The sequence below is a fragment of the Dendrobates tinctorius genome, unplaced genomic scaffold (genome assembly GCF_039654945.1).
Source record: "Dendrobates tinctorius isolate UK_male_01 unplaced genomic scaffold, ASM3965494v1 ptg000107l, whole genome shotgun sequence".
NCBI classification, from domain to species: domain Eukaryota; kingdom Metazoa; phylum Chordata; class Amphibia; order Anura; family Dendrobatidae; genus Dendrobates; species Dendrobates tinctorius.
The window spans coordinates 15,784,954-15,807,311 of record NW_027361775.1 but is presented as its reverse complement, the minus strand read 5'-3'; the positions used below and the strand labels follow the sequence as shown (position 1 = coordinate 15,807,311).

The following is a 22,358-nucleotide window of genomic DNA, read 5'->3' as shown; positions in this document are numbered from 1 at the left end:
GATCTTTTCAAGAGCAGAACATTTCCACTTGCAAAATTTATAAGCTTGTATATGAGTGATAACATTTAATTGACGTGTGTATTTCTATGTACATCAGTAGGTAAGTGCTGCAAAATAAAAATGCTTTGAAAAATAGCAGTGTTAATAGTTTGTGTCAATTATCAAAATGCAAACCTACATCCATGGAAGATCCATGCCAAATTCATTCAAAAACTGTGCAAGTACCTAGAAGAATTGATGCTGTTTTAAAGCAAAGGGTGGTCACACCAAATATTATTTTGATTGAGTTATCTTTTCGTCATCCACATTTCATTTTGGTAGTTAATAAACATAAACTGTTAACACTTCTATTTTTGAAAATATTCTTACTGTGCAGCATTTTTCAATATCTGCCTAAAACGTGTGCACTGTACTGTGTATGTAAATATATATGACGTGCACTCACTATATATATATATATATATATATATATACATACATACACACACATATGCAAGCACAGATATACAGGTGTTTGTAAAAGTTTGTGCACCCCTGGTTAAAATTGCTGTTATTGTGAACTGTTAATCAAGATAAAAGGAAAACGGCCCAATGGAAATGTTTCAACACCCTTGGAGATTTGTGTGCTCAGATAACTTTGACCAAGGCTTCAGACCTTAATCAGCCTGTTAGGCTGTGTGCCCATGTTGCATTTTTTTAAGCGTTTCCGCAGCGCAGCGTTTGTGCCGGCTCAGACGCTGCAGAAACGCTTAAAAGAAGCTTCACCTTAAATTGCATGCGTTTTTGGCTTTTTGTGCCAATGCATGTGTTTTTAAACGCTCAGGAATCGCTTAGCGGCTAAAAACGCAGCATGCTTATTAATTTCCACATTGCTAAGCGTTTTTAGCCTTTTCCAATGTTCCCAGAAAACGCGCCGGAAAAAAGCGTCAAAAACGCGCGTCTTTTGTGCAAAAAACGCACAAGAAACGCGCGGAAATAAAACGCGCGTTTTGTGAGAAGGGGATCAGTTCCTGAGCGTTTAAAAACGCTAACGTGGGCACATGGCCTTATGGTTATGGCTTGTTCACTATCATCGTTCGGAAAGGCCAGATAATGCAAATTTCCCAGCTTTATAAAAACCCAGAATCCTCTAACATTGTTCCAAAAAACAGACATCAGTTCTTTTAAGCAGCTGTCTAGCACTCTGAAAATGGTGGAGGCCCACAAAGCAGAAATGTAATTAAGAAATGGCAGTTAACAAGCACAGTGGAGGTCAAAAAAAGGTCTGGAAGACCAAGCAATATTTCAGTGACAGCTGCTAGTAGAATTGTCAGAGAGGCGAATAAAAACCCCCTCTTGACTGCAAAAGACCTTCAGAAAGATTTAGCAGATTCTGGAGTTTTGGTATACTGTTCTGCTGTTCAGAGACACAAATATGGCCTTCATGGAAAAAGCATCAGAAAAAACCTCTCCTGTGTTCGCAACATAAAATTTAGCTTCAGAAGTATTCAAAATAACATCTGAGCAAGCCTCATGCGGTTTTGAAACCAGTCCTGTGAACCGATGAGATTAAAATAGAACTATTTGGACACAAATATCAAAGGTATGTTTGGTGAAAAAAGGGCCCAGATTTTCAGGAAAAGAACATCTCGCCAACCATTAAGCATGGGGGTGGATCAATCGTACTTTTGGGGTTGTGTTGCAGCCAATAGCACTGGGAACATTTCACGGGTATAGAGAAAAATGCATCAAGAATTTATTGAAATTTCATTGAATGCAAACGTAACACCACCTTTAAAAAAGCTGGATATGAAAAGCCTATGGCTTATACAATTGGATAATGATCCTAAACACACGTCAAAATCCACAATAGACTACCTAAAAAGGCGCAAGCTAAAGGTTTTACAGTGGCCCTCACAATCCCCTGATCTGAACATCATTGAAAATCTGTGGCTAGACCTCAAAATATCTGTGCACGCAACACGACCCAGGCTACAAAGAGTTTACAAGCTATGATACTTGTAAAAGGCGATGCTACTAAGTGCTAACCAGGCTGAGTGCCCAATCATTTGCATCGGCGATTTTTCCTTTTTGTAAGTTTTAAAATGTAAAAGATGAAGAAAATAAATATATACCGTATATACCCGTGTATAAGCTGAGATTTTCAGCCCATTTTTTGGGGCTGAAAGTCCCCCTCTCGGCTTATACACAAGTCATATACCTGGGGGTCGGCAGGGAGGGGGAGCGGGGGTGTCAGAGATCATACTTACCCCCGACGCGTCTCTGCAGCCTCCCCGCTTCTCCCATGGTCTCCCTTCCTGCCTTCAGCAGTCATGTGGTACCGCTCATTAAACTCATGAATATGCGCATATTCATGAGTGTAATGAGCGGTACCACGTGACCGCTGAAGGCAGGAAGGGAGACCGTGGAGAAGCGGGGCTGCAGAGTCCGCGCCAGGAAGTGGTAAGTATAGCGATATTCACCTGTCCGGGGTTCATCGCTGATCACCGCTTTCTGCTGCGTCCTGTGTCAGTGACGTTTAGCCAGCAGAGGGCGCGGTGACGTGGTTAGTGCACGCTGCACCCTCTGCTGGCTGAACAGTCACTGACACAGGAAATGGCAGACAGCGGTGAGCAGTGATGGACTCCGGACAGGTGAATTTCTCAGGTGTCGGGTCCTGAGCAGGAGAGGTGAGTATGGCATTTTTTTTTTGCAGCAGCAGCATATGGGGGCATAATATATGGAGCATCTTATGGGGGCATATTTTATGGGGCAGCATATGGGGGCATAGTCTATGGGGCAGCATATGGGGGCATAGTCTATGGGGCAGCATATGGGGGCATAGTCTATGGGGCAGCATATGGGGGCATATTCTATGGGGCAGCATATGGGGGCATATTCTATGGGGCAGCATATGGGGGCATATTATTTGGGGCAGCATATGGGGGCATATTCTATGGAGCAGCATATGGGGGCATATTCTATGGAGCCGCATATGAGGTCATAATCTATGAAGCAGCATATGAAGGCATATATATATACACACACAATATTTATTGCTTAAGGAAATTAAACACAATGTATCTCCAAGTCAGTAACTGTGAAATCAATCTACCCAGTTATGAAGCAACACTGGTTGTGAATCAATTTCTCCTGCTGTTGTGTAAGTAGCACAGACAACAGGTAGAAATTATAGGCAATTGGCAAAGCAAACCCTATATAATAGTGGTTCTGCAGGTGGTGACCACCGATTTCTGTTCTCATCCTTTTTGGCTGTTGTTTTGGTCACTTATGCATTTTGTCATTGCTCTCACCCCTAGAGGTGGTGTCTACAACCCACAGAAGTTGCTCAAGTAGTGCAGCTCATCCAGGATGGCACATCAATATATATATACAATATACACTGCTTAAAAATATAAAGGGAACACTAAGATACCACATCGTAGATATCACTGAATGAAATATCGCAGCTGCAAATCTATATTCGTTACATAGTGGCATGCGTTGAGAACAAGAAAACATAAAAATGATCATTGTAAATTAAAATGAATATCCCATGGAGGTCTGGATTTGGAAGGATACTGAAAACCAAAGTGGAAAATCAAATTACAATCTGATCCAACTTCAGTGGAAATGCCTCAAGACAAGGAAATGATGCTCAGTAGTGTGCGTGGCCTCCACATGCCTGTTTGACCTCCCTATGACACATGAGCATGCTCCTGATGAGTTGGTGGATGTTGTCATGAGGGATCTCCTCCCAGACCTGGACTAAAGCATCTGCCAACTCCTGGACAGTCTGTGGTGCAATGTGATGTTGGTGGATGGAGCGAGACATGATGTCCCAGATGTGCTCAATCGGATTCAGGTCTGGGGAACGGGCGGGCCAGTTCATAGCTTCAATGCCATCATCTTGCAGGAACTGCTGACACACTTCAACTACATGAGGTCTGGCATTGTCCTGCATTAGGAGGAACCCAGGGCCAACCGCACCAGCATATGGTGTCACAAGGGGTCTGAGGATCTCCTCTCGGTACCTAATGGCAGTCAGGCTACCTCTGGCGAGTACATGGAGGGGGCTGTGCAGACCATCCTCATGGAGTTGGTTTCTAACCGTTTTTGCAGACACATGTACATTTGTGGCCTGCTGGAGGTCATTTTGCAGGGCTCTGGCCATGCTCCTCCTGTTCCTCCTTGCACGAAGGATAAGGTAGCGGTCCTGCTGCTGGGTTGATGCCCTCCTACAGCCCCTTCCACGTCTCCTGGTAGCGCCTCCAGCCTCTGGACACTACACTGACAGACACGGCAAATCTTGCCACAGCTCGCATTGATGTGCCATCCTGGATGAGCTGCACTACCTGAGCCACTTGTGTGGGTTGTAGAGTCCGTCTCATGCTACCACGAGTGTGAAAGCATAACCAACATTCAAAAGTGACCAAAACATCAGCCAGAAAGCATTGGCACTTAGATGTGGTCTGTGGCCCCCACCTGCAGAACCACTTTTTTTTTTGAGGGTGTCTTGATAATTGCCAATAATTTCCAACTGTTGTCTATTCCATTTGCACAACAGCATGTGAAATTGATTGTCAATTAGTGTTGCTTCCTAAGTGGACAGTTTGATTTCACAGAAGTTTGATTTACTTGGAGTTGTATTCTGTTTAAGGCTGAGTTCACATGTGGCTTTTTTTCGCGTTTCCACGGCTGTTTTAACCGCGCGATTTTGCCGCGAAAACGCAAAAAATAAGCATCCCATGCATTCCTATGGGATTCCGCAATGCTGTGCTAATGCTGCGGTTTTTACCGCGGCGGAATTGCTTCGCGGTAAAAAACGCAGCATGCTCATTAATTTTGCGGAATCGCGGCGATACCACACCCATAGGAATGCATTGTCCTGCTTACTTTCCGCATGTGGCTGTGCACACCATGCGAAAAGTAAGCAGAACATTTACGGATGGTACCCACGGTCCGGAGGAGAGGTGACTGTCCTCCGGGCTTTGGGTACCATATCCCTGTAAAAAATAGAATTTAAATTAAAAAATATTGTTATTCTCACCTTCCGACGTCCCGCGCAGCCTTCCCGCCTCTCTCCACGCTCCCGGTCCCAGTAAGCCTTTGCGAGCGATGACGTCCATTCTCACGGGATTGCGAAGTCTCGCGGTCATTCGCGCGACGTCATCGCGAATTACCGCGAGACGTTGCGATCCCGCAAGAACGGACGTCATCGTGGTAATTGTCGCAAAGGATTACTGGGACCGGGAGCGTGGAGAAAGGCGGGAAGGCTGCGCGGGATGTCGGAAGGTGAGAACAGCAATGTTTTTTTTTTTTTTTTTTTATTAATATTATTTACATTCTATCTTTTACTATTGATGCCGCATAGGTGGCCTCAATAGTAAAAAGTTGGTCACACTCGTCAAACACTATGTTTGACGAGTGTGACCAACCTGTCAATCAGTTCTCCAAGCGATGCTACAGATCGCTTGGAAAACGCTAGCAATTCTGCAAGCTAATTACGCTTGCAAAATGCTAGTTTTTCCGCTGGAAAATCGCGGGAATTTAAAATGCAATTTTCCCGCGGAATGGAATTCCGGAATTCTCGCGGTAATATCAGCGAGAGTTCCGTTACGTGTGAACCCAGCCTAAGTGTTCCTTTATTTTTTTTGAGCACTGTATAATATTATTATTATTATTATTATTATTATTATTATTATTATTTCTTTGCCTAAAATGGAAAGGACATGTTATTTTTAACTTTAGGCTTGTTAGAGACCATTTCATCTTCAGCTTGCTTAACTGTTCACAATAACAGTAATTTTGAACTGGCATTCTCAAACTTTTACATGCTCTTTATACTGTATATCTAATATATAAAGCTCAAGTGTTTGTATGTCCGGGATTGGCATCCGCACCGTCGCAGCTACAGCCACAAAATTTGGCACTGTCATACGTCTGGACCCCGAGAGTGTCCTAGGCTATGTTATGAGGTGAAACTTTAACCCCGCGCGTTCCAATTCACCAAACAATTTTGCCCCTTTCTACATAATGGGGAAAGTGTGTATCAAGCCCCGCCCCTCATTATGATGTCATAATAGTTGCCATGGCGACGCTGATGTCATCATAGGTTGCATGCCCCGCCGCTTACTATGATGTCATAATGGGTGACTATGGGATGGAGGATGTGTGATGGGTATATGGGCACTCGACTATGGGATGGCGAATATGTATGATGGGTATATGGGCATGGGACTATGGGATGGAGGATGTATGATGGGTATATGGGCATGGGACTATGGGATGGAGGATGTGTGATGGTTATATGGGCACTCGAATATGGGATGGAGGATATGTGTGATGGGTATATGGATACGGGCCTATGGGATCGTGGATATGTATGATGGGTATATGGGCACGGGACTATGGGATGGAGGATAATTATAATTTGCTATAACTAACCACAGTTAGTTACTATGCCCGGGCAGCGCCGGGCTCTTCAGCTAGTCTATAATATAACGCTGGAAGCGTCGCTCTGTCCGAAGCCTTTATAGACTGCGCAAGCGTGACGCATCCCCCTAGGAGATCGCGGTATGCGTAAGCACTGAACGCATGCCGCAATCTCCGGCACAACACCTTACTGATCCGGTGTTGCTGTTGCCGCAGGGTCTTGCGTCTTGCTGTGATGTCAGGAGAGGGCGGGTTAAGGCGCCAGAGTCGCCATTTTGTAGAAGACACACTGCAGTGTCTTCACACTACAGTGTGTCTCCAACAAAATGGTGCCGGAAAGCGAGGACTGCGCAGGCGCCGAGTCCGGCACCACAGCATGCCCTCTCCAGACATCACGGCACAACAACTTTAACGATCGGGTATTGACGCGGGCCCTCTCCTGACATCACGGTGAGACCCCGCGTCAATACTCGATCATTACGTTGTTGGGCCGTGATGTCTGGACAGGGCGTGTTGTGGTGCCAGACTCTGCATCTGCGCAGTTCTCGCTTTCCCCCTCCATGTTGTAGAAGACTGCAATGTGTCTTCAAAGCGAAGGCTGCGCGGGCACCACAACATGCCCTCTCCAGACAAGACGACACAACAACTTAACAATCTGGTATTGACGTGGGGTCTCGCCGTGATGTCAGGAGAGGGCGGGTTGTGGCGCCGGAATCTGGTGAGGGGACCATGCATACCAGGATAGGGGGTGAGGGGACCATGCATACCAGGATAGGGGGTTGAGGGGTACCATGTATACCAGGATTGGAGATGAGGGGACCATGCATACCAGGATAGGGGGTGATGGGAACATGCATATCAGGATTGGGGATGAGGGGACCATGCACACCAGGATTTGGGGGTGAGGGGACCATGTATACCAGAATTTGGGGGTGAGGAGACCATGCATACCAGGATTGGGGGAGTGAGGGGACCATGCATACCAGGATTGTGGGGTGAGGGGGACCATGCATACCAGGCTAGGGATGAGGGGGTACCATGCATACCAGGATATGGATGAGGGGGTGTCATGCATACCAAGATTTTTTTTTGGGGGGGGGGCATACATACCATTTTAGGTTTCAGAGGGCCATGCATAGCAGGATAGGGATGAAGGGGTACTTTGCATACCAGGATAGGGATGAGGGGGCCATGCATACCATTATAGGGATGAGGGGGCCATGCATACCATTATAGGGATGAGGGGGCCATGCATAGCAGGATAGGGATGAAGGGATGCCATGCATACCAGGGTAGGAGGGTGGCAGCACATACCAGGATGGGAGACCCTATACAAAAAAAAATGCTCGCCACCCGGGCGTAGAACGGGTTCATAGCTAGTATACATAGATTGATACAGTGTGGACAATAAGTATTTGATACACTGACGATTTTGCAGGTTTTCCTACCTACTAAGAATGGAAAGGTCTGTAATTTTTATCGTAGGTACACGTCAACTGTGAGGGATAGAATCTAACAATAAAAACAGAAAATCACATTGTATGATTTTTAAATAATTAAATTGTATTTTATTTAATGAAATAAGTATTTGATCACCGACCAATCAGCAAGAATTCTGGCTCTCACAGACCTGTTAGTTTTTCTTTATGAAGCCCTCCTACTCTGCACACATTAACTGTATTAATTGCACCTGTTTTAACTCATTACCTGTATAAATAAAAAACAGCTGTCCACACACTCAATCACACTACAAACCTCTCCACCATGGCCAAGACCAAAGAGCTGTCTAAGGACAACAGGGACAAAATTGTCTACCTGCACATGGCTGGGATGGGCTACAGGACAATTAATAGGCAAGCAGCTTGGTGAGAAGGCAGCAACTATTGGCACAATTATTAGACAATGGAAGAAACACAAAATGACTGTCGATCTTCCTAGGTTTGGGGCTCCTTGCAAGATCTTGCCTTGTGGGGTAAGGATGATTCTGAGAAAGGTCAGGAATCGGCCCAGAACTACAGGGGAGGACCTGGTCAATGACCTGAACAGAGCTGGGACCACAGTATCAAGCATTACTGTTTTTTTTTGTTTTTTTTTGCCAACAACGTCATTTCCACAGTAAGAGCATTGAAGATGGGTCATGGCTGTTTTTTCCAGAATGTCAATGACCTGAAAGACACTGCCAGGGCAACTAAGGAGTGGCTCCATAAGAAGCATTTCATGGTCCTAGAGTGCCCTAGCAGGTCTCCAGACCTGAACCCAATTGAAAATCTTTGGAGGGAGCTGAAACTCAATGTTGCCCAGCGGCAGCCCTGAAATCTGGAAGATCTGAAGAAAATCTGTACAGACGAGTGGGCCAAAATCACTGCTGCATTGTGTGCAAACTTGTTGAAAAACTACAGGAAACGTCTGACCTCTGTAACTGCAAAGGTTTCTGTACCAAATATTAAGTTCTGTTTTTCTATTATATCAAATACTTATTTCATGCAATGAGATACAAATCTATATATATAAAATTGAATGTGTGTATTCACCAACCAATCACGAAGCATCTTTCATTTCACCAGAGCTGTTTAAAAGAAGCCGAGCTGTGATAGGATGCTATGAGCAACAGTTTTCCCACTCGACAAAACCTCAGCAGACGCTGACATGGTGGGAGAAATATAGCATCCCCGGAAACATAAGCTCCCAGCCATTATCTGCCCCCCCCCCCCAGAAAGGAGCAGAGAGCACATGACAAAAATGAATCCCCCTTCCCGTGGCCATATACACATCACACATCCTCCATCCCATAGGCACATCTTCCCTCTTAAAGGGATCTCTGGTATGGAAGTTGGGGCAAATCCCTCAGCGCTCTGATTCTGACCCCAGGCTTCTATTAAAGGGACCATTGGTATGGAAGTCAGGACCGTTCCACTCAGCTCTGTGGTTCTGACCCCCCAGGGTCTCTTAAAGGGATCATTGGTATGGAAGTTAGGACAATTCCACTCAGCGCTCTGGTACTGACCCCAGGCCTCTCTTAAAGGGATCTCCAGTATGAAAGTTAGGGCAAATCCCTCAGCTCTCTGATTCTGACCCCAGGCTTCTATTAAAGGGATCATTGGTATGAAAGTCAGGGCAAATCCACTCTGCGCTCTGGTTCTGACGCAATGAGAAAAAACTTTGTCCAGCTCCACGATGTAGTGAAAAATATTCTTTATTCACTCAATAGAAATGAGGTTTAAAAGCCAGCATGAGTTACAAGGCATGCGATCGATCACATGCCTTGTAACTCATGCTGGCTTTTAAACCTCATTTCTATTGAGTGAATAAAGAATATTTTTCACTACATCGTGGAGCTGGACAAAGTTTTTTCTCATTGCCTTGGATTGTGCGCTTTGACACAGCGGTCTCGTGCTCCGATGTTGGAATGCCGTATCTGGTGAGCTGGATTTGTATCCTGCTCTGGTTCTGACCCCAGGCTCTCTTAAAGGGATCCCCGTTATGGAAGTCAGGGCAATTGCCTTCAAATGCTCTGGTACTGACCCCAGGCTTCTATTAAAGGGATCATTGGTATGGAAGTCAGGGCAAATCCATCCAGCACCTTGGTTTTGACCCCAGGCCTCTCTTTAAGGGATCCCCGTTATGAAATTTAGGACCGTTCCACTCAGCGCTCTGGTTCTGACCACTCAGCGCTCTGGTTCTGACCCCAGGCCCCTCTTAAAGGGATCCCCTGTATGGAAGTGAGGGCAAATCCACTCTGCGCTCTGATTCTGACCCCAGGCCCCTCTTAAATGGATCCCCAGTATGGAAGTGAGGGCAAATCACCTCTGCACTTTGGTACTGACCCCAGGGCTCTTAAAAGGATCTCCGGTATGGAAGTTAGGGTAAATCCCTCAGCGCTCTGATTCACACCCCAGGCTTCTATTAAATGGATCAGTGGTATGGAAGTGAGGGCAAATCCACTCAGCGCTCTGGTTCTGACGCCAGGCCTCTCTTAAAGGGATCCCTGGTATGGAAGTTAGGGCCATTCCACTCAGTGCTCTGGTTCTGACCCCAGGCTAATGGGATGATGTGGAATATTAGGGGTAGTAGTCCAGTGGCTCTGGCTGATGGGATGATGTGGGATATTAGGTGGAGTTGTCCGGTGGCTATGGCTGACGGGATGATGTGGGATATAAGGGGTAGTAGTCCGGTGACTTTGACGGGATGATGTGGGATATTAGTAGTCCGGTGGCTCTGGCTGACGGGACGATGTGGGATATTAGGGGTAGTAGTCCGGTAGCTCTGGCTGGTGGGATATTAGGGGTAGAAGTCCGGTGGCTCTGGCTGACGGGATGATGTGGGATATTAGGGGTAGTAGTCCAGTGGCTCTGGCTGACGGGATGATGTGGGATATTAGGGGTAGTAGTCCGGTGGCTCTGGCTGATGGGATATGTGGGATATTAGGTGTAGTAGTCCAGCACCTGTGATGGGATGATGTGGGATATTAGGGGTAGAAGTCCGGTGACTCTTGCTGACGGGATGATGTGAGATATTAGGGGTAGTAGTCCGGTGGCTCTGGCTGACGGGATGATGTGGAATATTAGGGGTAGAAGTCAGGTAGCTCTGGCTGACGGGACGATGTGAGATATTAGGGGTAGTAGTCCGGTGACTTTGACGGGATGATGTGGGATATTAGTCGTCCGGTGGCTCTGGCTGACGGGACGATGTGGGATATTAGGGGTAGTAGTCCGGTAGCTCTGGCTAATGGGATGATGTGGGATATTATAGTGAGTGTGGCTATGCGGAGTGGACGGGGCTATACACTCAGCTAGATGTATGTATGTATGTATGTGTGTGTGTGTGTGTGTGTGTGTGTGTATGTATGTTTATTATAATTTGTTATAGCTAACCGTAGTTAGTTACTATGCCCGGGCAGCGCCGGGCTCTTCAGCTAGTTAATTATATAAAAATCATACAACGTGATTTTCTGGATTTTTTTTTTTTTTAGATTCTGTCTCTCTCAGTTGAAATTTAGCTATGATAAAGATTACAGACCTCTCCATTCTTTGTAGGTGGGAAACTTGCAAAATCTGCAGTGTATCAAATATTTATTTTCCTCACTAGATTATAAATGTATGTATATGCATATATTCATACACATGCACACGCATGTATATACAAATACACACCGAAATATATACAGACATAAATTTATAGTATAGCAGGTGAAATGAGAACTGAACAATTCACCAGTTTTATAAGGAAATACATTTCTAAAGGTGCTATTGACTTGAAATTCTCACCAAATGCCGATAACATCCAATCCACTCGAGCAAAGAAATCGAACGTTACTTGTTCATTAATTAAGGTTTGTATAATAATGACAAATGACACAGGAAAAAAGTATTGAACTCCTAAAGGTACAAAAAGCCATGGAAAGTCATGGCAACAGCTGAAATCTTTCAGTAATTAGAGAGCAATCCTGACACTTAGTGAAAATAACATCAGTTGGTTCAACTGATGGCCTATAAAAAGTTGTCCAATTACACTGGTCAACAGCATTTTTGGTGCCAAAGATATTTCATCGAATTTAGGGTATTTTTGGGGTGCTGATTCTGAATATGTCATCAGTTTTGCCAGATTGGCTCAAGTTTTTGAGATTTTTGGTATCTTATTTATAGCACTTGTTGGTAAATGCGACGCATCATCTCATTAATTTCTTTGGATTAGTACTTGAACTGAGCAGTTCTCAATATAGTTTTGTGTTAATTAGTGTTCTAAAAGTTTGTTCATAGCTTGATTTTTGCACTAACTTTATGTTGTTGTCTGTTTTCCAGTGAAAAGCATGAACTCATCAAGAAGAAGTTGTCTTAACGATCCAGACTCATTCTGTTACATTTGTGGTGAATACACACTGCCAAAACATAGAAGAAACATAACAGACTTCGTAAAAAAAGTGTATTTTGCCTATTTTGGGGTTATGCTTGGGGACCAAGACAAGTTTTGGGCACCACACATAGTGTGCAAAGCATGTATCGAATTATTACGAAAATGGAGCAAAGGACAAAGAAAAAGCTTCAAATTTGGTGTTCCAATGGTGTGGAGAGAGCCAAAAAATCATCATGATGACTGTTATTTATGGTAAACACAGGTACAGGCACATCTTCACAATGAGGGACAGGCCTTCTTGCAGATTCCATGTTACTCCCATTTTCGTTTCTTATGCTTATTGAATCCTTGCACTTGCACTGCACAGAAATAACAGTCATCATGATGATTTTTTGGCTCTCTCCACACCATTGGAACACCAAATTTGAAGCTTTTTCTTTGTCCTTTGCTCCATTTTCGTAATAATTCGATACATGCTTTGCACACTATGTGTGGTGCCCAAAACTTGTCTTGGTCCCCAAGCATAACCCCAAAATAGGCAAAATACACTTTTTTTACGAAGTCTGTTATGTTTCTTCTATGTTTTGGCAGTGTATATTCACCACAAATGTAACAGAATGAGTCTGGATCGTTAAGACAACTTCTTCATGATGAGTTCATGCTTTTCACTGGAAAACAGACAACAACATAAAGTTAGTGCAAAAATCAAGCTATGAACAAACTTTTAGAACACTAATTAACACAAAACTATATTGAGAACTGCTCAGTTCAAGTACTAATCCAAAGAAATTAATGAGATGATGCGTCGCATTTACCAACAAGTGCTATAAATAAGATACCAAAAATCTCAAAAACTTGAGCCAATCTGGCAAAACTGATGACATATTCAGAATCAGCACCCCAAAAATACCCCAAATTCATTAAAATATTTTGGACACCAGAAAAAAAAATTTTTTTCGTTGACCTGTGTTATCAAGGTGTCACACAAGAAAAATCTTGTGACGGGTAAAACTAGTGAGCTGACTGAAGACCTTCGCAATTGACTACAGAAGAATTTCTAAACTACAGAAGATCCCAGTGAGCACTGTTGGGGCCAAAATCTGGAAGTAGAAAGAATGTCATTTTACCATAAACCGGCGATGACCAGCTGCTCCCCGCAAAATTACAGACAGAAGAGTGAAAATAATTATCAGAAGAGTAGTCCCTGAGTCGAAGAGCACCTGTGCAGAGCTACAGAAAGACCTGGAATCAGCAGGAACAATTGTTTCATAGAAAACTACTCAACCTCCATGGCCTGTATGCACGCTCAATATGCAAGATTCTATTACTGAACAAAAAGCACGTTCAAGTGTTTTAAAGTTTACTCAACATTATTTAGGCCAGCCTGTGAAATACTGGGAGAATATAGTCTGGTCAGATGAGACCAAAAGTGAACGCTTTGAATGCCATAATACACCCCAAGTTTGGTGGTCAAAAGGCACTGCATATCACCCAAAAAATACAATACCAACTGTGAAGTTTGCAGGTGGAAAAATCATGGCGTGGTGTTGTTTTTCAGCATACTGCACTGTACCAAGACTTTTTTTTTATAAAAAATTGCCGTCTACCAGGATGATGAAGATAAAATGAAGATGAATATTTCAGCAATACAATGATCCCAAACACACAGTCCAGGAAACTCTCAATTGGTTTCAGAGAAATGAAATCAAGCTGCTTGAATGGCCCAGACAATCACCTGACCTGAATCCAATAGAAAATTTATGGAAACAACTAAAGCTCAGATTTCAAAGACGCCATGGGACCTTTTAAGATTTGAAGAGTGTGTGGAAGAATGGGCCAAAATCACCTCTGAGCAATACATGCAACTAGTTTCTATAATACAGTTGTCTTCTTGAAGCTGTCCTCACCAACAAAGGCTTTTGTAGAAAGTATTAAATTTCAGTAAGCATGTTCAATACTTTTTTTCCTGTGCCATTATTTTTCATGCTTACACATAAAGTAATTTATGGACATCTACGGTTTGTTTCATTTGCCTGTGTGAATTGGATGGTTTGTTACCAACATCTAGTGAGCATTTCATGTCAATAGCACCTTTATGAAGATGGGAAGAGTTTGTGGATGTTTCCCCCGCTGCTGTGTATGGAAGCCTGCAAATCTCAGCAATTTATTCAAACGTGGTTTTTATTCTACTCAACGCATTTCAAACTGTCAAGCACTTCTTCTTACGTGGTCATCTCCTGAGGAAGAAGTGCTACTTTGAAACATGTTGAATTAAAACCTGAATAAATTGCTGAGGTTTACCGCATTTCATACACAATAGCACGGAAGACATCCACAAATTATTCCTATCTTCATACTTGTCGATTTTGTAGCCTGTGGATCCCCAAGCAGCTATACAGATGATTTGAAAATTCTTTTTAAATTGTAAATCAGGTTAGTACAATCTGATTAACAACTATGAATGTACGTCAGAGTCCTGTCCTGCCCTGCAGCTTCTTCCTGTGCAGAGCGGTCATGTGGTACCGCTCATTAAGGTAATGAATATATTCTCCACGACTATGGGAGTGGAGACGCGTGCATATATTCATTACCTTAATGAGCGGTACCACGTGACCGTTCTGCACAGGAAGAAGCTGCCGACGCCAGACAACGGAGATGCAGGGATGGAGATCCAGCGATGGAGGGTGAGTATTGATGTCTGACTCATGTATAAGCCGAGGGGGCGTTTTCAGCACACAAAAAATGTGCTGAAAAACTCGGCTTATACACGGTATATTATAACATTAGTGTGCGTGTTTTCTATAAATCCAGCAATTTTTAATCTGTCTACTGACCCTCAAAATAAAACTGATCTCTTCAGAGCAAGAAGAGGCAGTCTAAGTGGTCATCCCATCATCATCGCGGGTTGGATTACAATGAGAGAAGAACACCTCTACATGTGGTTACTACATTCTGCATAATTGAAGGTCACAGCTCACCTCCTCCCTTTCTTTTCACATTGATCTTTGCGCTGGTTAAAGGGAATTCCAAAAACACTCTTATAGGCATTGATATACATCTTCAATTTACAGTTTTCTATGGTTTATGTGGCTGATGTGAACCATGTCTGTTAACAGAAGCCCATCCAAGATTGACATTCCCATAATCCTGTTCAAAAAATAAAAAAATAAAAAGTTGTAATAAAAGTAATTCAAGCCACAACTGTAGATTATTTTGTCTATGAAATATTCAGAGACTTATATTTTGAAATCCTTTTTTTTTTCCAGTATATGTGTTTACAAAAGTAGCCAGGGCTCAAAAAAGGTTCGTTTGCGACACTTTTTTACCCCAGAAAAAGCCACCGTCATGAGCCTTGCAAGCATTCCCCGAAGCTTGTACGCCGGTCTTGTGAATGGCAATCTTGTAATCTACGCAAAGATGGAAGGTAATTTTCTGCAGTAAGCACTTGTCGATGTAATGAATATGATGCTGTAAGATACAGAATGAAATCAGTTACTATCAAATAGGTGCACAGAGGTCTGGTCTGCGACTATCCACTCTGGAATAGCATTTTTGTTTTTTAATGGGTTGTCCTCTACTTCTCAATTACCATAATTCTCCCCTTTAAAGTAATAGCAGCTACACTCCCCTCTGATGTTGGTGCCGTTCCAGCGATTTCGGCACCTGCAGTCCTGGGGCTTACGTGATACTATGTAACGCAAGCCCTGCAGCCAATCAACGGCCACTGACATTCGGAGAAAGTCAGAGAGCAACAGCATGCTATAATTTCTTCCAGGTGTCTGTTTCGGACTAATTTAATCTAAATTAACACAATATTCTGTGCCAATTTCTTCTAGAAATTACACCATTTTTGTTCATCTCTCCATAGCTCTTTTTCATTTACATGACCCCTAATTCCTTGGCAGCTATAAACTGGTAACTGGACAGTTGAATGACGCCAGGATCTATCATTTAACCATATAACATGTATGGGTGCTAAAAGGTGGATATTCATATTCCAGACTGAAGCAAGAGTTTGATGGAGTAAAATGTGCCTCACAATAAGTTTGGAGTATCTTATGCTATGTGGGCACCAGAACAAAGGATGCTGTGCTGGTGCACAAAGTATATCGAGTTCTATCCATGAAAATGCGGCTATCATTTGGGTTGCTTGCATGATCCCAGGAAATCAACATTAGTGGTTTGTTGGTCCCCACCAATCTAATGTCAATAGGGATTACCACACAGTACTCACAACATTTGCAGTTAGTGACCTTTGATCCAGTCTTTCTCCTTTAAACTTATTTGCCAAGTAGGTTTACACATCTGCCCAGGACACAACAGAGCTAGGGCTCGATTACTACAAACATTGTGCAAAACCGCTTTTTAATTTGAAGGCGTTAATAATTTCCAAACACACAAAAAAATCAAATTATTGTGTAGGAGTTGTGAATCGCAGCATGGACTGGCTAAACTGACTCTACCCCCATAAACTCTTAACACTGATAACAAGTTTTTTGATGGAAAATGTTTCAAACTTCACATAATTGCAAAGGGTAACATTTCTCCTTGGGGAGAGTGACATATCAAGCTTGACATGCCAACGTGAGGAGACTTTTAAGCCTTCCAATGCTCCTCTGGGAAGTATGCAAATTATCTCTTCACAAAGCAAGAGGACTAGAACTCTAGTGCCACCTATAGGAAGTAGCAATCCCAAAAGTCCATTTTGAACCTCTAACTAGTCTTGCTACATGACTTAGGATAAACGTTACTTCTGATGGGTGGTATTAGCGTTATAGTCCTCTTCCTCTCTGAAGAGACAATTTGTATAATTGTGAAGATAATTCTAGCATACCTCAGAAAATTATGTTTAATTCAGTCATGTGTCGTAGGCCAAAAAAAAATGACTTTCAACAATGGATGTTCAATCTTCAGTGAATTGCCCTGTCCTATTAGTGGCAACCTCTCCATTATGCTCTTGATTGCTGCCTACTACTTTGTTTGAAGTCAATCAAAAGCAGAGCGGTTTAGGAGGTGTATAATAAGTATAATTGTGTACCTTTGAGCATCATTTTACAGTGTACAGTATATGTACTGTGTATCTGCATATCTAAGTTTGCATCAGATGGTTGGAACACACATTAGTTTTCACTCACACTGTAGAAACTGGCTGCAATCTGCTTTATTTATACAGCAAAGCAATACATCACAGAGGAAAAGGAAATCTTTGGCCTCCTGGCCACTATCAAAGTACAGTAACTATTTTATAGCTAAAGAGGCAAAAATATCATCTCTTATTACCTCAAATATAAGTGTCCATTCTGTACCATATGGTGATGATGAGACAGGACTTTGCAAAATAGGAGGCAGGCAGCAGTCGGAGCGTAGGGATAGAGGTGAGAGAGCTGGAAGCGCAGTGAGCGGCGGGAGAGCTGGAAGTACATTGACCACTCTACTGCACTTGCAACTCTAGCATAGAAGTTCAACTATGGATTTCTCTGAAACAGTGAAACAAATTTCTACCAGCAAGGTCAGGATTCTTTTTAAAAAGTTGCTTCAGCTGACTACTAAAGAGGCTCATTAGGAGCCTGCACTGTCCTGAATTAAGCAGAGTGTTCTCTTTCTTGCCACATTTTGATTTTTACATGAAATATTTTTTTTTTTTCTGCTTGACTTTGTACTGTTTCTGATATCTTGATTGTGTCCTACCGAAAAAATTTCCTTTATTTCTTTTCAACTTTTAAAGACTCACTGTAGCTGATCAGAAAAAAACAAGTCCAGTGCTGTTTAACCAGATTATAACCTTCAGTGTAATAATTAGTTTTGTTAAACATTACGTTGCTTCCCTACCATGCAGGCCGCATGCTGCGGGGTGCTGTGGTGTGTTCAGCCGAAGGCTTAGTTTTCATAAGCATTGACCTATTTTCCAATGCTGGCGCTGTCTGGTTAGCAGGCATATGGAGCAGATTACTAGAGTGCACTACTTTTTTATTGGAAGATATAGGAAAAACAAGCAGCTGTTTTACTGCCGGGCTTGCTATCTTTCAACTTCTATGAAGGCAGGTTTGTGATCGGATGAAGCCAAACATATGACTCTGCCTTCTTCTTGAAGAGGACCTTTCGCCAGCTTTAGCATGTTAACCCCTTCCCGACCTGTGAAACAGCGTATGCGTCATGAAAGTCGGGGCCAATACGACCCATGACGCATATGCTGTGTCGTGACTTCAAAGCCCCCCTGCGGGTCGGGTGACCGGGGTCACAGAAAGGTCACCTGACCCGCAGTGACAGGACACTTTGTGCTTCACCACAGGGGGGGTGGCATAGCCCCCCCCCCGTGGCTACGATTGCTCTGATTGGCTGTTGAAAGTGAAACAGCCAATCAGAGCCATAGTAATATTTCATCAATGAAATTTGATGAACTATTACAATCCAGCCATGGCCGATGCTGAAATAGCATCGGACATGGCTGGAGACACTAAGTTAACTCTCACAGTGATCAAAATAAAAAAAGTAAATCACCGCCCCCCCTTATCACCCCCCCATAGGGACAAATAAAATATTTGTATTTTTCAATTTGGGTTAGAAATGGGGTTAGGGTTAGAAATAGGGTTAGGGTTAAGATTAGGGGTGGGTTGGGATTAGGGTTAGGTTTGTGATTAGGGTTAGAGTTGGGATTAGGGTTAGGGGTGGGATGGGGTTATGATTAGAGTTGGGATTAGGGTTAGGGGTGTGTTGGGGTTAGGGTTGTGGTTAGGGTTATGATTAGGGTTGCGATTAGGGTTAGGGGTGTGTTGGGGTTAGGATTGGAGTTAGAATTGAGGGGTTTCCACTGTTTAGGCATATCAGGGGGACTCCAAACACGACATGGCGCCACCATTTATTCCAGCCAATTTTGGGTTCAAAAAGTCGAACAGTGCTGCCTCCATTCCGAGCCCCGACGTGTGCCCAAACAGTGGTTTACCCCCACATACGGGGTATCAGTGTACTCAGGAAAAATTGCACAACAACTTTGGGGGTCTAATTTCTCCTGTTACCCTTGGGAAAATTAAAAATTGGTGACTAAAAAAATAATTTTTGTGGAGAAAATTTCTTTTATTTTCACGGCTCTACGTTAAATAAAAAATAGTGGGCTAAATATCATTTTTTGAGGGAAAAAATATTTTTTTATTTTCACGGTTCTGCATTATAAACTTCTGTGAAGCACTTGGGGGTTCAGCGTGCTCACCACACATCTAGATAAGCTCCTTAGGGGGTCTAGTTTCCAAAATGGGGTCATTTGTGGGGGAGCTCCAAAGTTTAGGCACACAGGGGCTCTCCAAACACGACATGGTGTCCGCTAACGATTGGAGCTAATTTTCCATTCAAAAAGTCAAATGGCGCTCCTTCCCTTCCGGGCCCTGCCGTGCGCCCAAACAGTGGTTTATGACCACATATGAGGTATCCTTTTTACAAAAAATGCAGAGGGCACCATCAAATAAATAGAACTAGTAGATAGGGATCCAACCACAGTATGTCCAAACTATATGTATATCAAAAGAAAAAAAAAATAACACCAAGAAGACATACATCAAAAGCAGGGATCACCATAGAAAAATTGTCAATTTTATTGCATAGGATACACAAAAACACCAAAAAATATTAAAAACATTTAAAAAGAACAACGGTTATTTAGACATAACCTGGGAGCAGTGACAAGTCCTACATAACATCACACAGTTATACATATGTAATGTGTACAGCAAGTCCGCATAGTAAATATTATGTATACAATAAACTCAGCCCTGACAAACAATCTAAATGTATGCTACTACTAGGCACAATGATTTCAATATATCCACAATCGGGTCCTGAGAACCTAAATATACAGGTAAATATGGGAAGAGCAAGGATGTAAGAGACACAAATTGTGTATAATAGACTCTGTCCAATACAGCTCAATCTATGATATTGCTAAATGCATCACTCGCATAAAGAGATGAATAAAGTGCATAATAATCTGTCAGGCTAATATTTGATGCCACAATACTTTGTCTTGATGTGTTGTATTTTAATTCCACTATGCACTTTTTTCATCTCTTTTTCATATAGTTTACTGGGTTCACCATTTATGTTAGTCGCCGTTTTCTCTGCTGTAGATCTAGCAGAGCTCAGTTGTTGAACTGTATATAGCCTGCACCACAGCTTCCTGTGTACACTGCACAGGATATCCATTGCTCTGGGTGTGGTTGGACTAGGAGGCCAGATGCGTGGGGCGCCCCTGCGGTCTCAGTCGCCACAGGGTACTGCACTTCATTCAGAGGTGTGGTACTCTGCTCTCGAGTAAGGAAGGGGCACTGCCAGGACTCTCACACCCAGCATCCAACACTAGCCCTCAACTCCCCCCTGGCCAGATAAGTAGAGGGTGTGGATGGAGTAAGTTAGAGAGGGAGGAGTCAGTGTGGTAAGCAGAGAGCTATTAGACTAAAGGAACAGTCTAGAAGGGGAGCTGCAGCTGAATGAAGCTTGTTCCCAGACTACAGAAAGAGAAGCAAGAAGGAAGGAAAGGCTCCAGTAGTGGAGAGGAAGAACAGGTCTCAGGGGCCATGGATAGTGAGATTCAATCTGTGGGGGCCTGTATCCACCTGTCCTCACCAGGTTGAGGGACCAGATCGCAGTAAGGGACCGGCCCCAAAACCAGTGGAGAAACTAAGGACTCGGCTAGGAAACCGGAGGCTGCAGTATTTGCAGGTGCTGCAGCCACATCCATACATATTCGCTGATAAGGCAGACAGATAGGATCCTGGGGTCTGACCAGCGTCACCCAGCAAGGTCAGAGTCTGCTAGTTCGAGACACTTAGTATGAAAAAGCAGGGCAGGAGAGGCGGTAGCCAGCGTAATGAGACGGCCAGGAAAGGAACATCTAAGGGAGCCCTGGCAAAGTGCACCCCAAGCTACCTGAGAGCTGTCTGGACCACCATCCCTGAGGACACAGCACCCCCGGTTGGGGTTTGCACCATCTGAACTGTGAGTCAAACTTGTGAAGACTGCACCTTTTTGTGTCCTCCAATTTATTGCTGCATCATTTGGCCTGCACTACAACCACCATCATCACCATCCTAAACTCCTTAATTTGCCCTGGGGAATAGCTTTGCCTGTGGAGAGCTGAACCAACCCTGCTGCATTAACATCTACCCCAGTGGACTGAATCTGCAGTGTCGGCTAACATCTTTACTTGCCGAATACCACAGGTGGCGTCACAAACTATCTTTTAATAAACTTTATTATTCCTTTATCTTTTTCATTGCACGCCCAGGGCTACGGACCGGGTCACAGCTGCCGTGACATCCCCTTTAAGAACTGACCGGCCCGGTACCGAGTACCCTGGCCCTAGGGGGCACTGCAGTTGTCCTGTGATAATCTCCTGCTGACAAAACACTGATTGAATTGAAAATTGAAATTGCAAAACACAGCCCATTAAGTGACATATCCCTGTGATTGGAGCTCTCTGCTTCTACGTTATGGTGCTCTCAGATTAGAGTAAAAACCTGGTAACGGATTTCCTTTAATGCTTCTTCTAAGTCAGGGGTACACAACGTTTTTTGGTCCAAGGGCCACATTGCTGTAGTGAAACAATCCCAAGGGCCGCAAAATCTTTTAAAGGGCTATTTACATGAATAAATCACCAGAACCACCATCTGTACACTAATACATCACAAGAACTAAGTTTGGCGTATTTGAAGAAGATTGGAGCGTTTCTGCTGCAAAAATGTCAGTGTGAAAACACACTAACTTAAAATGAGCTTTTGGAACAAAAACTCCAAGTCCTCCACATAATCGCAGATCTCTAAATTTTGAGGATTTTTAATTTTTAACATAGCCATTAAACAAGGTATGGATTGCTACATGTGTACAAGATCAGAACCATAGTCAGGACATGAATGCAGGACCAGTAACACTGTCAGTACAGCAATCAATTGTAATGTCAGCTCAGCCCAATATACAATTGTATTGCATGAACCTAAAACTCCCAGTATGTCCTTAACAGTGGTAAGCAGATACTGGGAGCCAGCAATCATAAGCGTATGGACCAAACAAAAACCACAGTACTGATGCGTCGTAGCCAGTATCACAAATAA

General features: G+C 43.4%; 1 protein-coding gene across 4 annotated transcripts in view; it reads left to right on the top strand.

The window, feature by feature from the left end:
- ARHGEF10 (Rho guanine nucleotide exchange factor 10) overlaps positions 1-22,358 on the top strand; it is a 291,292-nt gene that overhangs the window by 226,700 nt on the left and 42,234 nt on the right. For all 4 annotated transcript variants that reach the window (XM_073589190.1, XM_073589191.1, XM_073589188.1 and 1 more), the window contains exon 25: positions 15,531-15,688. In XM_073589190.1, the coding sequence (XP_073445291.1) occupies positions 15,531-15,688 (158 nt within the window). The remainder of the gene's footprint in view (positions 1-15,530; positions 15,689-22,358) is intronic.